Source organism: Pelmatolapia mariae, linkage group LG6 (assembly GCF_036321145.2).
Source record: "Pelmatolapia mariae isolate MD_Pm_ZW linkage group LG6, Pm_UMD_F_2, whole genome shotgun sequence".
Lineage (NCBI taxonomy): Eukaryota > Metazoa > Chordata > Actinopteri > Cichliformes > Cichlidae > Pelmatolapia > Pelmatolapia mariae.
The window spans coordinates 32120830-32138386 of record NC_086232.1 but is presented as its reverse complement, the minus strand read 5'-3'; the positions used below and the strand labels follow the sequence as shown (position 1 = coordinate 32138386).

At 37.6% G+C, this 17557-nt stretch overlaps 1 protein-coding gene across 4 annotated transcripts in view; it reads right to left on the bottom strand.

The window, feature by feature from the left end:
* Window positions 1–17557, bottom strand: part of micu3a (mitochondrial calcium uptake family, member 3a) — a 37735-nt gene that overhangs the window by 2483 nt on the left and 17695 nt on the right. For 2 of the 4 annotated variants that reach the window (XM_063476595.1, XM_063476597.1), the window contains exons 6-13: window positions 17127–17209; window positions 14835–14906; window positions 13618–13659; window positions 10076–10171; window positions 3748–3842; window positions 3462–3633; window positions 1361–1469; window positions 1060–1217 (exon numbers count right to left, since the gene is read on the bottom strand). In XM_063476595.1, the coding sequence (XP_063332665.1) occupies window positions 1060–1217; window positions 1361–1469; window positions 3462–3633; window positions 3748–3842; window positions 10076–10171; window positions 13618–13659; window positions 14835–14906; window positions 17127–17209 (827 nt within the window). The remainder of the gene's footprint in view (window positions 1–1059; window positions 1218–1360; window positions 1470–3461; window positions 3634–3747; window positions 3843–10075; window positions 10172–13617; window positions 13660–14834; window positions 14907–17126; window positions 17210–17557) is intronic. The other 2 variants (XM_063476598.1, XM_063476599.1) reach the window with 2 other exon arrangements.

The window sequence follows — 17557 nt, the reverse complement described above, 5'->3', positions numbered from 1 at the left end:
TCCTGTAGTTTTAAATCCCTGTAATTTGTTTATGTGGCTAACTTTGACATTGTAACTCCACCTCAACCAAGTTTTTGGGTAATGCTGGATGTCAGAATTTATACTTGAGAACCCAGATGCTATGACTACACCGTTCTTCTGGTCCTCTGGGTGCCACCAAAACAGCTTTGACCCACTAAAGCAAGGCATGCACACAACCCGGTATCATGGCATAGCGTGTAATAGACACGCCGGTCCACAGTGTCCATTTCACACTTTGCCTCTCCAAAGCGTGAAATGGACACGCATGCAGAAGCTGCAGTAAGCTGCAGTACCAGTAGAGGGAGATATTTCATTTCAGGCCAACATGAAAATAATCAAAGTAAAGCATTTAAAGAGACATTACTAATACATTCATGAGCAAATACAAATTAGCCACCTAGCTTAAAAATTTCTGGCATAGTGGGAGCCTAGAATGTACTTTATACCTTTCTTGGTCACTGTGGACTTTATGGCTTTACATATATTTTCTCCCCTTGTTGCAACTTGCGTCTCCATTTCACACTTTAGAGAGGTAAAATGTGAACTGGACACAGCAGACCAGTGTGTCTATTACACGCTTTGCTGTCATTGGCTGTGAAGGTGCCTCGTGGTATCTGGAAGTTTAGCAGCAGATCTTTTAGGTTCTGTAGGTTGTTTGTGTTAATGGAGTATGTGCCCATGTGCCCATGTGTGGTTCAGTTGGGCTCAGGCATGCTACACATGCACCGTTCATCTGTAGTTTACATCTGGCCATAGAACTCCCAAACTATAGCTGCCTTTGGGTGCTCAGTACTCAGGCAGAGTATAAGGCAACTGGTCAAGTGGGAGTACACCTTAAATCTTAATGAGAAAACTGTCTCTTTGTAAGTGCTCTGGAACCCACTTGACCTCAGACCTTTCTGCGAAGGGAGGTATATTTCTCAAAAGTGGTTCCTTTTTCATGTCCTGGTGACTGGCTGTGCTTCAAACTTTTTCTAAACAAAGATTTTTCAGTTGGAGCTGAGTGCACTTTTTCTCAAAAAGAAGGAAGTTCTTTACCCTGGCTCCCCTGTGCAGCCGGTCCTTCATGATACCAATGAACTCTTTGTAGGAGAGCTGGTCATCGTGATCGACATCGAAGATCTTGAAGATGGTATTTACAAGGTGACGTGTCAGCTTGAGCCCTGTGGCCACATACACCGCTCTGGCAAACTCATCTATCAGGGGAGAAAGTAAAAATGACTTTGATCATTTGTCTAAGTGCAGCTGAGTGAAAAACCTGGAGGAGAAAACACAGCATCAGTGAGTGTAAGCAGAGACCTTCAGTGCCCGCATTTCAAGCTCAATACAGTTTTAATACCTTGTCCAATGGAGCGTGCAGCAAAGTTATACATCTGCATGGCAATGGCAAAGTCTTCAAGGTTGTTGAGAAACTGGAAGAAGGATCTGAACTCATCAAAGGTGATTCCCTGAAACACAAGTAGAAACAGTTAACAAAACAACTGCAGGGAGAGGTACTGGACAGAAAGAAGCTTGGAAATGACAAATATCGTTTGAGCGAGACTGTGAAGGTGCATTTAAGTGGCGTGCATACAGCATTCCTCCAAGTGCATCTAGTCATCTGTCTGAAAAATTAAAAAACTAAATGATTATTCAAGCGATTCCATGACATGGCCTCATGAAGGACGTAAGAAGTCATTCATGGGGTTAACCATCGTATGTGTGTATGATGTGGAAAATTTTTCGTTTTCCTCAGTGGCTTTGGCTTAATTCTCAAATTACAGTTAAAGTTCGTATGAGAAATCTTTTACAGCATTTTGTTACTCAGAAAGAGCTGCTCTCTATACAGTGGCATTTTCAAATGTTTCAATACAATTTCGCAAATCACTAAGCAGAACACTTATTGATTCTTTTTTAAAAAATAAAAAACTTATTTTTTACTGTATAAAATGGTGTGTTGACTCATCACATGCAGAATAGTCCAGCTAATTGTCCACATGTTTAGGTCAGTAGTGTAAGTAATAAGAGTAAGTGTAAGAGATGTTATGTGTTTTTTCTGTCTCTGCCCATTAAAATGGAACTACCATAAAAATGAGAGACTCTTCAATTCTCTAATTGTGAGAAAAAAGAGACAAACAAATTCAGCAGAGGATCAGATGATTCTTTCTACTACAAAATATTTTCAGTTTTATTCTGTTTATTGTATAGTGCTGTGTTGTCAGTCAGTTTTTCCTTACGTGCTATGCAAATGTATAGGCACTCTTTTGCTTTACAAAGTAGAATGTAAAACACTGCGCCCCTGAAATCAGCATGTGAATAGATTCACTAGGACATGCTGTAGTTGTTGGAAAAAATATTAGCCTTGTATTGTTGGCACTCAGTGTCAGAGACACATTAATTGTGCAGGTTAACTATAGTGTTTTTCTGCATGCATGAGCTGTTTCAGGAAATGCATTTTTTCAGCTTCTGTGACCTTCAGATATGTTTGGAGAAATATACCAAAGCAGTTGAAAAAAACAGTAAAACACATTGCAGTGTTTCATCTCCGTAAAGTAGCATAAAGTGAAAACCAATTGGAATGTACAGTCTAATTGTTGGGATGGCATGTGTTCATACATTGAGCATTCACCCAGCACTAACAAAGGATAGAAAGGCTATTGTGAATTTCATGAAATGAATAACCAAAGTCCATCTGAGCAAATGGTTGTGAGGTGCACCTCATGCTCTTTGCTGTGAACTTGCTGTAACCCTTTAACAGATGCATAATTCAGAAGATAAAATATTATTAATCAAATAAATAAATGTTGTTGTTTTTTTTAAATTACATGATGAAATGTAGATTAAAATACAACAGCTTGCTGTGTATCTTAACCTTGACATCGCTTATATGAAGAAAAAAATAGAAGGTGGCAAATTAAGTTAATAGCAGGATAGACTGACAGATTGTAACTGCAGGTTGTGAATTATACGAGGCAGAGACCAACCTCCTGCTTCTTCCACAGCATGAAAAGGAAAGAAGGGAGGGACAGAAATAGAGACGGGTTGCATAAGGACTACATGCCAAAGTCTAGCTAGATAGCGCAGCATGATAGATAGATAGATAGATAGATAGATAGATAGATAGATAGATAGATAGATAGATAGATAGATAGATAGATAGATAGATAGATAGATAGATAGATAGATAGATAGATAGATAGATAGATAGATAGATAGATAGATAGATGCAACTGAAAGTGTAGTGAAATGTGTGTTTTTGTGTGTGAGATGTAGTGAAGCAATTGAGCACTCAAGTGTGGAAAGCCACAACAGCCTCAGGTAGAGACAACAGTTTGAAATTACAGGTACTCTAGATGTCTAGAAGGCAGAAGCTCCCATACAGGAAGGAAGAATTTCATTATTATTTCATTACTGATCAATGAATTGTCCAGTAAATAACTGTGCGCACATGTATACTGTACCTTTTCATCAGGTATACACTGGCGGACATTTTCCAGATAGGCACTAATGTTTTCCACGTTGGTGAATCGCAGCAGGATTTTGGCAAAGTCTTCTTCACTGATAGTCGTCATACCTTTAGAGTAAGTCAGGAACTCAATTTCCAACACCTCTGTCTGGAGGTTATCCATAAATCTGAAAACAGAAAGAAAGGACAGTAAAAAAGACAAAAAGAGAACTGTTCTATAAATCATCTATTCTGCCATGTGGTTAATACTGTTAGCGTTAGCACTCTTTCTGTTCTAGTACCTGTAGAAGTCATCAAAGGTAAGCTCTGCCTTCCCCTTCTTCCCAAAGAAATGGACCAGTAGTGTGGTGTCAATTGTGATGCTATCATCTGCTCGCTATCAAAGAGAGAGAGAGAGTGATACGAGAGACGATCAGTGACTAAATGACAAACCTCAAGCGTCATGGGTGGAGAAGGACGAGTCCATCATTAGACCCACATGGCCACCGCTGTGCCAGATTAGCAGGAAGCAGGTTTCTATTGCACGTGTGCAAAACGTGCACTGGATGAGCATTACAAATTACATTACAAATGACATCACAAATTTCAGTCACAGTCATCAGCTCAGACAAACAGTCAACAGCCATCATGAAATCAAACTTACCAGTCTAGGAAGCATAAAATGATGTGAAAAACATACTTCAGTCAGAAGAGCCAAATAAAAATTTACAAGCAAACTGAAGTAAAGCAGGTAAGTAAAGAAGGGAAGTCAGATTAGATCTATTGAAAAAATCATTCTCTATGCAGTCTAGACTGGTGAGGAGTGATGCTGTAGCAGCGTGAAACACAGACTGATACAATGTTAAGGAGTACTCAAGTATCAGCCCAAATAAAGAGAAGGCGATAAGATCATAAGTCATGCCTACATTCACAGAGCCAGTGTGAAGTTAACGGTGGAGGTGAACAAGAATGCAGGAGGAAGGAAGACAACACTTTAAACAGGTGGAGTTCATTAAGGACAGAGAAACAGACGAGGTAAGCAGAAGACATGAGAGGAAAAGAAGACTTCTGGAAGAGCAACTAAGTGCAACACAGACAAATACATGACAAAGACACATCCCATGCATTTCTCTGCAAATGCCACATTGACACACCTAAACAGAACCTCAAGTCACCAAAAGCAACACCAAACAAAACCCACATAAGCACAAGTGCAGAGATTTTGTGAGCCGATTCCACCTTTTTCCGTCATCAGATGTGTTTGGTTGCATATCCTTCTAGTCTCCCTTGAGTGTGTGTTGACTCTGTGACCCAGGTCATTTAAAATCCATTCAATGAGCTTTGGGTTGTTTCGACTGTTTGCTCTAGCTTTAATCTGCTGGTTAACACCTTGTTTAAAGCAAGGTGACACGGTTAGGATTTTAAGCCTTTGCAGAAACTTAATCTAAGTATTTAGTTCACTATTTTCTGGTCATACACAGTAACATACTTGTATCTTTCAGAAAAAGGTGACTTTTGAGCAGTTCCAGAAATGAATCAGGCAGCATCAGGACAAAAAAGAGAGGAATTCAAATACACATCTTCTCTCTAATGACCTGTCATGCCCCACCCAGCCAACCTTCATTTCCAATCTTTCACCATGCTGAGGAATACGCAGACATAAGATTAAATAAAATCTCATGTCCTTCTAAGAAGGAGCATTTATGGCATTTCAGTCATCATCAGAATTATCATCATCACCACGATGCCATTCGTGGTTCTACCTCAAGAGTAAAATCCTAAAATCCAGTGTGGGACAAGAAGAAAATGTGAAACAAGATCACACGTTTATTTAAGGGACAAAATATCAAGAGGTCTTTTTTTGTGATTGTTTGGTGTCACACAGTGAATATTCATTCAGTCAGTCAGAAATGTCTGTAAGTGAGCTGCAGTCTTTCTGATAGAGAGGAAACCATCCCCACGGATAAGAATGAAAAATAGTGATCTTACAAAAAACAACTGATGTGACAAAAGTCATTAGAATTTTGCTGGGCATTTACCGGGCTACATTTTAGGCTTTTATTAAATTGTTGTTATGTATGAATAACCACCAACTAAAAACTCTACTGGTTAAAGTAAATCATGTTTCAATTACAGATTCTTTTGGTCATCAATGCACAATATTAACAATAAGCTGCAGGAAGATGCAGATGTTCAAGGCAGTAAAATTCTTAAATGTATGGTAGATTAAACTGGAACCACACTGGTAACTCACACAATAAAAATGTCTTGTGAGAAACAAGCATTAAAAGTAAACACTGTTATAAGACCACTCTTAGCTTTTGGTCTGTTGCTGATTCACTTAAGAGTCTGGTCTTTCAGTCTTTGATTAGGGACAAAGGAAGATTTCCTTTGTGTAAACACAAGACAAACTGAAACAATTACAGACTTATCATTGCTGTGTCTAAGTTTTCTGTGTCTCATTTACTAGACGTTCTTTTCATTAAGTCTCTGATTACGGACAAACAGGACAAAATTTGTTTTGCTCTTTTATCTCTTAACTGACGCATTACTGATGTCTTTATGACACATGAGCTGTTCATACATCTAGACAGTATCCAGGTGGTGTGTCTCTGCCTCTCTTCCCTCCCACGTGGAGTTCCCTTAATTCTGTTTTGTTGTTTTGAACTTAAAACAAGGAAATCATCTTGCATTATCTTTATTCCAAACTATTGTGACTGAGGAGTTTATGTATCTGGTGGGTGTCTATTCACCGCTGCAGTGAGTTATCAGCTGTTGCACAAAGACTTGTACTAAATGTATTTCAGAAGTCTTCAAGATATATTTTGAAAAAGGATGGATCCACAGCTACAGCAAGTAAAGCCTGCAAATGAGTGGAATACACTATGGTTGGAGTGATATTTACTGAAGTGTACAAACTAGCAAGGGAAATTACTTAGATTACTTAGATTGATTGTACACTGTGGGTGTAGGATATAACACCAGTTATCTGAGCTTTATGTTAAAAATAGAACATTAAGTTGAAAAATAATTACTAAAGCTACATTAAGAGATTTTTGACCACTACTTTGGTCACTACCAATTCCTCCATTAACTTTAATTAAGCTTTTTCACAAAAGAAGCTACCCGATGCTGCTAAAAAATGAGCTAGACCAAAGTAATAATAAAGTTGCAGTCAGATATTTTGAAATTGAAAGTAGTATCACTGAAACAATTTGATCTAAAGTTTTGATTATTTATTAGTCCATGTGGTAACCTATTTTTCACTGGATGCTGTCTTATAATGTTGTTTGATGCTAGATCATTAATAATGTGTACCCTCACCATGACCACAGACTATAAAGAAGTTTATTTTAGCCAATACATCTTATATGTGCAAGTCTCTTTAAGTGTAATCTCTTCTACCAGCCAGCACGGGGCGACTGGTTGCTAAAAAATCAAGAAGCGTAGAAATCTATGGGTAAATGGCCCTCGATTCCCCTTTCTGGATAAATTCAATGGATTATTTGCTAGCTTCGATTCTTACTGAACACAATAAGATGCTCATCTTCTAAAGTACGGCTGCAAATAGTGTCCATAAGGATGATAAAGCAAGTTGTGCCTTTGGTATCTTTCTCCATTTGGTATCTTTTGGTGTCACAGTCAAATTGTAACACCTGTAATGTCTGGTTTTCAAAAAGATTAGATGACAACGATCAAAGTGTTCAGCTTTAAAAACGTAACTTGGCTAATAAATTAGCGATGGCGCAGAGGCTACAGCCACCTTTTAATTAGTCCATGATCACAATGAGCCCACCTCCCTTACAAATTCTAGAGCTATTTTTTCTTACGTGTCTAACCAAAAGAATTTTGTCACTGTGATGTGCAATAACTTTGTCATAGCAAAGGCTTTCAAGAATCCAGATCAGTCTACCAAATTGTCGACGTAATGCCAACGGATCATAACAAGCTTATCATTCCTGGAAGTGTGGCGGTACTAGTGTGAGCTCATCATCCCCGTGACAACGTAATCGTTACCACGCCCACAAGGCACGAGCCAACACCTGGTGCATGCATGTGTCTATTTGTCCATCTGTGTGTTTATCTGTGAGCTTGTGCAGTCTTTGATCACGAAGCTGAGGGTAAAAACAGTAATTACTGATGTAAACGCTAAACGCTGTTCCTCACCCTCCCTATCTGTGAGTAATACTCCGGAGGAAGAGCTCATTGTGGGTCTTTAGTCAAGTCAGTCAGACTGTCAGTCAGTCACACCTTCCAGGGGGAAAAACAGCCAACCCCCCCTTTCCGTTTCATGGCCTGTTCAATTTTCTTGCAATGACTTTTATCTCCAAAATTTTCTTTCTTTCTTCTTCTTTACATCTCTTATCATTTCTTTAATCTTATCCCACCCCCTGCTCTGATTACGCTGATTTCCTTTCACCTCACACTACCCGTCAGTACCTCCTTCACCTGACAAACACAGAGGTGATTTGCTCTGTCCTACACTCCCTCCTTTTCTACCTGTCAGTCAGTCCCTCCTTCTCCAGACAAAAGGAAAGAGGTATAATGGTGACTAATCTGTTGAGTAAACACATCTTTCTCTAAATACAACCTGGTTCTTTCTTTTCACCCAAATGTACTTCCCGAACTTCTTTTCTTCTCACTCACTTTGTTCCTGAACATTTGTTCTGCCTGCTGACCTGTGTCATCTTCCTTTGGCCTTTTTCACCCATTTGTTTACTCTGATTTTATCTCCTTCGCATGTTCTTCACCCTCATGTTTTCCACTTATCTGATATCGCGTCCTTAAAGATATGTTACATTTCCTTGAATTACATCTTTTGCCTGGCTGTCATCTTGTTTGTCATTTCACTGTTTCACATTTTTTTTCTTACTTAATTTGATCCTAAATCATTTCTAATCCCTTTTATGTTTAATATATCCCTCCATTAAAAAAAATCCTTACTCTTTTCCCCCCATGTCTGATTTTTCTGCTCTGTCCGTCTGACATCCCGGCAGATGAAAGGCTGCATGGTGTAAATACAAGGTCAACCCCATTATGTTTCACTGTCATTACCTCAACCTCAGCTTCCGCTGCCAACACAGCAGACAACCTGTCATTAGTGAGCTAGTCTGTTAGCACTATTTTAGCTGTTACTAATGATTACCAGTCTTCAGAAAATACTATCAGGAAGACACTTTAAGCTGCAATTGTAGAAATAACTGGAAACACTGACTTTGATTTATTGGGACAGCTCATTTGTTAAACCACCAGTCATGAAATATGTTAACAAGTATCAGTTTGATGAACAGATATTCTGGGATCCAAAGACCATAAAAGCTTCTGAGGTAATGTCTCAGCAATTATTCTATCATCGCCTTTTCCTAGCTTGGAATAGTGCATTAAAACAATAAGGATGAGGTTGGATGCCTGCTAGTTCCGATTAGTTCAGCTCACCATCTGGTTTTAATTTTTGATCCCAGGGATTTTGCAGGTTGTTTTTTTTCCAAATGTTAACCTTTTGTGTAAATCATAGTTTAAAAGTAAGATGTTGTCCTGTAACTCCTCATGAATTCTACTGCGTGAATTTAAGTTTGTAGTGATAAAGAGACAAAGCTTTTGTATGTGCTCTGCAGTCAACCGTCTTATCCTTGTTAAACACTTGTGGCGCAACGTGGCAATGATCTGACACCAAAGCTACGCCACTAGTCACAACACGGTACAGATAACAAGGCACAGATACACATATGAAGCAGAATGAAGACATAAATGAAGGTGAAAAAAAGACAAGTTATTAGAAAAAAGGACATTAAAATCTTTGTCATTAAATGGATCAGTACCGATCAACAACAAAGGCTAAAGTCTTCCAAAATATTCATAATCTAAAAGTAAATAAATATCTTCACAGACAGAGTGAAATGACTTAGGATGGAGCAAAACAGGAAACGTTTGGAGGATGCTCACATTATTCCATTCAAATCCACAGTGTGTCGAGTAGAGAAAGATATTTTCTCACAAATTAAAGGTAAACATTGGAGCTTGAATGCTGATTTTAAATGTTTCTTTTAGAGCTCATCCAAACAAACATGATTTCACACTGAAAAAAACCAGTAATGATTTCTACACTAGTCTAAAATTAAATTTTTACTATTTTAAGGAACAAGAACAAAGAAGAACGCTGTGGGACAAAGGAAGGAACGCTGGGAAGAATAATGAGATATTTCTGTTCTAACATTTAGGAAACAAAGAAAGAAAGCAAGGAAACGTATCATCACTATCAAGCCAAACCAGAATAAAAGTTAGAATGACCAAAGCTTTTGCAATAATCCCAAAATGACTATACTGAAGTGAAGCTTTAAAGTAACTTTTTTGGTGCATGTGCACTTCAACCAGTAACACATGACTTCTCTGAAGATTGGAGAATAACTGTGGTGTGTGTTTCAAGTAAAGCTTTTATTCTCAGGGAAAAGTATTATATAGTATATAGGATTTCGAGTTTGATTCTGGCCAGCTTGATGGAACATTTTTCTTGTGAACGTGTGGGGGTATTTGGATCCTCTATGTGAACTATCTGGTGCTGAAGAATGAGGAAAAAAGTAAAGGATGATGAATGCAGGGGTGAAGGAACAGAGGACGGTTGGGTATGTGTACCTCCGCCAGGTCAGAAAAGAGGACTTGACTGGCGCTTCGCCTCAAAACGTCCCAGTAACTCCGCGCCACAAACTCCTGACTGTCTTTTTTTAGCACCTGTAGGAGTGGTCAAGCAGGGCCAGGGTCAGTCAACCTCCAAATCAACCAGTTCAGGAAATAAACGTCCATTACCCATTCAATCAGTTGTCATTATAAGTAAACATACACAGATTATATCTCTGAATTTATATGTGAACATACTACAAACAGATGGATATTTAGGAAAGGTGTCACATGTAGATGCAAGCATTTTTTATTAATACCTGGCACTCACTAGTTCTCTCAATAAAGGAGACCCTATCCATTCAAACATTAAAAAATAAGCAGTCTTCACATTTTCACGCACAAAAACATGTTAGCATCAAACAGGAAGGGGCATACACAAAATAGCTAGCTTCTCTGCAGCTAGGTTTACATTACAGATAAAGGAAAGGATACTACCAACAGGGAATCATCAGGATGATGAGGGATGTGCTATTCTGTTTAAATCACTGAAGCTATAATTCACTCATGTTGCTGACTCAGCAACAAACACAAGGAAAAAAAAAGTTTTTAAAGAAGAAATATATGAAGATGTCACCCTATAGCACATTGTCTTTATTAAATAAATACTTTAGGCAGTTCTATAGCAACAGTTGGTTCTGTTAGCAAACGTTATTCTACCTTAATAAAGGATGACCACGGTGCTGAGCTTCTGACCACCCACCTCGTCTCTCTCTCCAGGGAGAAAGCAACAGCAGCCATTTTAACATGACCCTGCAATGCTCTTAACTTCACTGTGACAATGCGGCTATCCATCACAGCAGTGACAGGAGGAGTGCATATGTGTGTCTGTCTGTGTGTGTCTGTCTATGTGTGAGACAGCATGAGAGAGAGAGAGTGAGAGAGAGCAGTGTAGTGAAAACAGCACACTGCTGATTTTCACTACACTGCAGGCCGTTTCCACTTCACATATAAATTACTACTCATAACAGACAGCTACAGACATTGTCATTATATCTCAACAGACACTAGGGACAAAAAAGCACTTGAAAGTGATAAAATGGAGCTATAATTAAATGTCCAATGTTTCAAATAACGAGGTCCTGGTGATCTCTGTGAACGAAAAGCTCAGGCTTGGAACCCTAACCCAAAACATTCAGTTTTAAACATTTCTTTCTGCTTTTATCGCTAAAAGGGAGGCAATGTCCTTAATATGGTGATCTAAAGCAGCGGTCCCCAACCCCCGGGCCTCGGACCGGTACCGGTCCGTGAGTCGTTTGGTACCGGGCCGTGAGAGTTGAGGCTCAGGTGTGAAATGTATGGTTTTCAGGGTTTTTATCGGTTTTCAGCGTTATTTTGTTATCGTTTTTATCGTTAACTCGGTTTTCCTGGGTCTTTTCACGTGTGTTATGAATAAATCTTCTTTTTTTCGGTACCGGTACTAGTTTTATTTTATTGTATATATCCGCGACACCTTAAAGGCCGGTCCGTGAAAATATTGTCGGGCATAAACCGGTCCGTGGCGCAAAAAAGGTTGGGGACCGCTGATCTAAAGTACACGGCTCTGGCTGTGATCACAGAAGCACCGCTCACCTGTTCAAATTTTTTGTTTGCAATGGACAACCAATTAAAAGAAAGCTGTATTAAAAGGATGGTGGCTTTTGAGCTAAATTTGCTTTTCTCGTTTAGTGGATGAACTGAGGGGCTGCATCAAGAATAACAGAAGTAAGGATTATCTTGAACTGTGAATTATGCAAATCTTTTCTAATACAATCCAGGAAAAAACATATAGAATTTAAGTATAATTAATTATTTAAATATTTAAACCATAATATAAAGCATTTCAGAAATGTCACACGTGATTATTATTCATTAATATGCAAAATTTTGTACAGCAGCTTCAGTAGTTTTAGTCATCATCATTGATACCCAATCAATCTCCAACTATTTCCTAATCATTGTTGTCTTAATAATTGTTTTCCTACTTAGAGCTCATCAGGTTACATACAATTAATAAGTCAAATCTATCAGCATTTTGCACAGGGTTGGTAAATAAGAAATATTCATCCTTGAGAGGTAAAAATCTGTTTCATTTTTTGATCCCATAAGGCTCAACAGACAAATTCAACCTCTTTGTGTTCTTTATGTAAATATGATTTTGTTCAGACAACAGAAACATATTTTTGTATGCACCCTTGGCCTCCTTCCCTAAAAAATCTCCTTCTATATCTTTACATTAACAAACTTCCCCCATCAGGAACAAACAACACTGCCAAAAAATACAGCACGTGTCCTAAAAAGGACTAAAATGGAGTCTGATTGTCTTTAGAGCTCTACAGGGTCTCAGGTCATTTTAAATTACATCGCTCTCTTTTTGTAAGAGTTCATCTCTCCTGACCCCTTAAATGTATTACTCTTTTCTTTCTCTGTCCATTAATCATCCCTCAATCAATCAATCAGCTGACTTGACAGATGGGCAACCTTTCTTGAATTTTTCCCTTCTCCCTCTCTCTTTCTCTTACATTCATCCTTCAAAGTAGCTTACAGAGTACATTTCACTGATAACAGAGGATCAGGTGGACTGGGTCAAATTTAAGGCTTTTTCCATCATCAGGAGCAGAAGGCCTTTTTATTTTTATTAAGGTTTTTAGACTCCAGAGAGTCAGTGTATTAAAAAACTCTGCTGCATATATATATTATATGGAATGTTTAAACTGAATGCAAAATAAAGGCCATTAATGTGTGATTTAATGTGTGATATTTAAAGGTCCTGGTAATCTATATTCATTTAAACATGGCAGGGTTGGTGTGTCCTTATATTTAATGAACAGATATGATTGATATAACTCTTCTCACCTAATTTTTCACATTAAACTTAATAATTGTATCTAAAAGGCATGGTGACACACAGACTGCAAAGCAAATGTTTTAGTGCAGATGTATGGAAATATATATGTGTCACAAGTGGCAGGTGAGCTAAAACACAATCACAGACAAATTATTTCTATTTTTTCAGCTATTTCAGCCATTTCCACTCAGCAGCCCAAAAATATTCATCGGAAATGGGAAAATGCCTCCTTGGTAATCATTGCAGCAGATTCACGCTGTCATGGCCGGCTCTGCTCTCAAAGCTGAATTCTGCTCGCTCAAATGATTCTGACTTATGACAGTTTGGAGGGCAGAGCCCAAAGGAAAAAGGTCACTTTGAAAGTGACCTCACAACCTCTGTGATTGACAGGTTCAGTTTACTGTGTTCAATTTAAATATTTGCCCATGATTATGTTTTATTTCGCATTATTATTGACACAAATATAATTCCACACAGGTAAAGTTTAACATATTCTCACATGGTTTCACAAAACTTAAGCTTTTTGTTACCATTAGGTTTCTACTCTGACTGATTGCTAAACAATAAAGCTGTTGAACTGATCCAGCTAATAAAAACAGCCTATTCTCTGCTCCCTAAATATCTTTATCTATTTAAAAAGCAGAAAACGTGACTATGCCATGTGGATACCTACGCTGTTCATGGGGGCAACCTGATATCCATACAGCTGCATACTCTAACACACAGAGAGAGACATGAGGAAGAGACAGAAGAGGACAGAGCATGCAGTCAGAGAGGAGGAGAGAAGGTAAAATACATGTTAGTACATGCAAGGAAAGAGGATGTGCCATTTTCAACACATCTATGATTACATTTTAGAATACACACTGTGCCTAACACCAAGCATGTACTTTCAAGAGATAAGTTATGTGGGAAACATATCCTTCATTTTTCAGTGACAGTATTTCCTGTGAGCCAACAGCACAACCAGGACTGTTCTGTAAGATACCCAATCTTAGATTAACAAATCTCTATCTCTTATTTGCTTACACATCTACACAGGTTGTTAGTAAACTTGGGTTTGAAAGATTTACTGCCTTCAAAATCAATAAATATAGATAAGTAGCAAAAGGAAGCTTTTAATAAGAAGCCTTTAAATATTTTTTCTGCAAATGATGTCATGAAAAACTTACCTTGAGAACATTTTACTTTAACTAATGCACAAGATACCTAATGGCTTATCTGTTTATAAGTTACCTTAATTAATCTGTTTGTAGCACAACACGTATGTGGGATGGGACAAGTTAATACTGACTCATCAAAACCTGCTCTCTTTAATAGTTATCAAGTTGCATATACACTCTGACACAAAGAGAGCAGTAAGGCGAGGTGCTTGGTGTTATTTCTAAAACTCAATCGCATAAAGTGCTGAGAAAGACACATATTCTATCATATATATATCAAATATAACAAGTCCACAGCAGGGATAACTGTCACAGAGATACCAAACAGTTTCTATGAGGCAGCATGCACTCAAAACTAGTTACATGAAAGGTTTAGTTTCACACCTGCATGAATACAAATGACAGTTAACTTTGATGATCATGATGATCGTTTTTAACACATCCATGTGCACAATGTGACACAGCACTTCTGTCAGCAACCTTAACTAAATGGTAAGAGGTGTTGTGACAGTTTACACTCATGGATATATTAAAATGTAAAGTAACTTTACATTAATGTTTACCTGTCTTTTAAGTTTACCCCACTAACAACAGAAGCATTTATGAAGTCCACGTCCACATAGACTATTCATGGTTGGTTCACTGTTGCCAGCATTAAGGTTAATTAGCAGTAGCACCCATGCTTGTCTGAGCATACACCCCCACACCCCGTTACCATCTTCCTTACCAACTGCGCAGACTTCTCAGCATCTCCTTTCCTTCCTTTCTTCTCATTTTTCTTCCTAAAGATCTCCTGAAGCTGTAATGAGAGAAAAGACGAGGAGCTCATTGACAATTCAAAGTCAGATCTAAAACGCTGTTAAAAAAATGAAATGCTCAAATGAGTTCAAACAAGGTCATTCACTCTTTCAAGCACATCTATGATGTCATTCAGGTAATGGTCTTTTGGCAGCATGATTAAGGGAGTATTCAGGTTTCACTCTGGAAGTGATTTATGTTTATGCATATGTGTTATTAAAGGAAAAATCAATGCTGAATTCAATATGAAAAAAAACTGCTTCTACACTACAGTGTCGGGTAAGTTTTTATATACTTACTTATTCAAATTTAAATTAAAATGCTAATTTCTTTAAAATAAAATAATGAGATTTGTAATATAAATGTTATGATTAATTAAGAGTTAAATAAAAAAAATGCACAGCCACAAACACAGCAACCTGATGTCTACACAAATACAGATACATAAACGCTCTCTAAGAGCATATGATCATAAAAGACAGCAATAGTCACTGGTATTGTTCAATTTCCATTTAAATCAATAGAATATTTAATTACTCTGACAACCAATATCACATGTAAAACAGAAAAATCTGTATCTAAACCCTCAATGTGAAAATCTTTTTCTGTCCCACACCTGCCTGCTCCCACAGGATTTTAAATCATTACCACTCCCTCCTGCTGATGTGCCATCCCACTCCCACCAACCTTCAGAGATTCTGATCCCTTCATGCCTGCAGCGGTGTTTTGACTTGAAAACGTGTCAGTTCTATCCCACAGGGAAAGAAACACATGTGTAGCCCTCAAGAAATCCTACAGTTAGTCTTCTCAGCTTTGTAATAAGCTGCCTTTAGAAGATGCAAATTCAAAGTCAACCTTTTTAAGTGCTTTAAACGTTAAAATATAGTTAAAGCTCAAGGCACTGGGAATAAAGGTATATAATAGTATATTCACTTAGGGTACTACAATGGTGGCCAAATGTTTTTTTTATTGATTAAGATGATGGAGATACTTTAATAGGGAAAAGACTTCTGTAAATGATGCAATCTGTGAATGTATTGTTTGAGAGCGCAAGGATGCTTGCATGAGACTTGAGGAACAGTCTTACAGGCAGATAAAGCTGAAACACGACCAAGCATTAGTCCAAATTCTGAAATGATTTACTGAGTTTACAAACGTAATGTAACATGCTGAGAATCAAGATTAATTTCAAGCTGTCAGTCTGTTAAGTTTTCAATAAGGTAGTTAATAGTAGCAGTAAATGTTCTCAATCTTGCCTATCTGTAACATGGTGATGTTAATTTAACCAGAGAGCACAATTATTTGTATCTAAAAACTGTTAAATCTCTTTAAAAATCCCAGAAAGAAGCTAGGAAAAGTCTAACATCAACTAGAGCAGCCTACCCTACCAACTCTACTCGATTAGCAACAAAAATGTGGAGCCAAGTCACCAGAAGCACAGCACTACCACAGAAAATCAAAAAATCTTGTTGTCTTTTTTGGGGGGTTTTGACCTGTGATATCAAAAATGGTAGAGTATCAGGTATTAAATTTATCAGTACTGTAACAGCCCAAGTCACAGTGGGTAAGGAATCATTTTAGTAATGTAAGGTAGACAAGATTTGACATACTGACATTTGATCTATAAATGTGATCTATGACAATTCAAGAGTTTCTACTATGCCTGGTTTGACAGTTCATAAACACTGTTAAGTTCATTATAGTTGCTAATACTGACATAGAAAACAACCAGGCAAGGAAAAAACATCTAGGATGGACTGATTTGTGCAATCTTGTTTTTAAAGCTTCAAAATGAGGATTTTTGGTACGCCAATCTTTACTTTTCAAAAACCAGACATCATGAGTCAGAGGCTGACACTGGATGAACTGAGGGTCTGCACTAAAGCCCGTCATTTGATGTATAAGGTTTAGTATCCTTTTTCCTGTAAATCACATAAACATATTTGTACTAGAAGAGTCCAAGAATTAAAATATTGACTTGAAAATGAGCAAAATAGGGCCTCTTTAATTTTAGTAATTTAATAAACTACAATAAAACACCATGGTACAAGTCAAAATTAGAATTTCAAAAGTAAGGTTTTGTCTTTTGTCCACTCTAAAATCATGGATCGTTATTTAATACTAAAGCTATTCTTTAACACTGCTTTTTAGTAAAAGGAGTAACAAAAAGGGTTAATATTAATATGTAAATTCAGGTTTTCTCCCAATATCTGCGACTCACCACTAGGAACTCCCTCTTATCCACCATCTGGTTGCCGTCTGCATCAAACATATTGAAAGCAATCTTAAAGCCAGCATGAGGCTCTGGGGAACAGAGAAGAGAACACATAGGGTGAGTGTGTGCATGTGTTTGTTAAAGGCAATTTGAAATCCATAAATAGTAAGTGGAAAAAGTGTCTCAAAGCGTCGATAGGAGGGAGAATGACTTAAATGAAGCCACAGTTTCAAACACAGCTGCTTATCCAAAGAATACATTAAAGTGTTAGACCAGGTTAAAGTTATTTTAAAAAAAACAAAAAAACAATAGCAGAACAAATACATTTGCTACAGACTGACCTTTCAATTTGACATTTTATTCTATTTATTCAACCATTTTTAAGGCCAAACAAGGAAGCATGCATGTAAAGAAAAAAGAAAAAAAAGACGGTAATT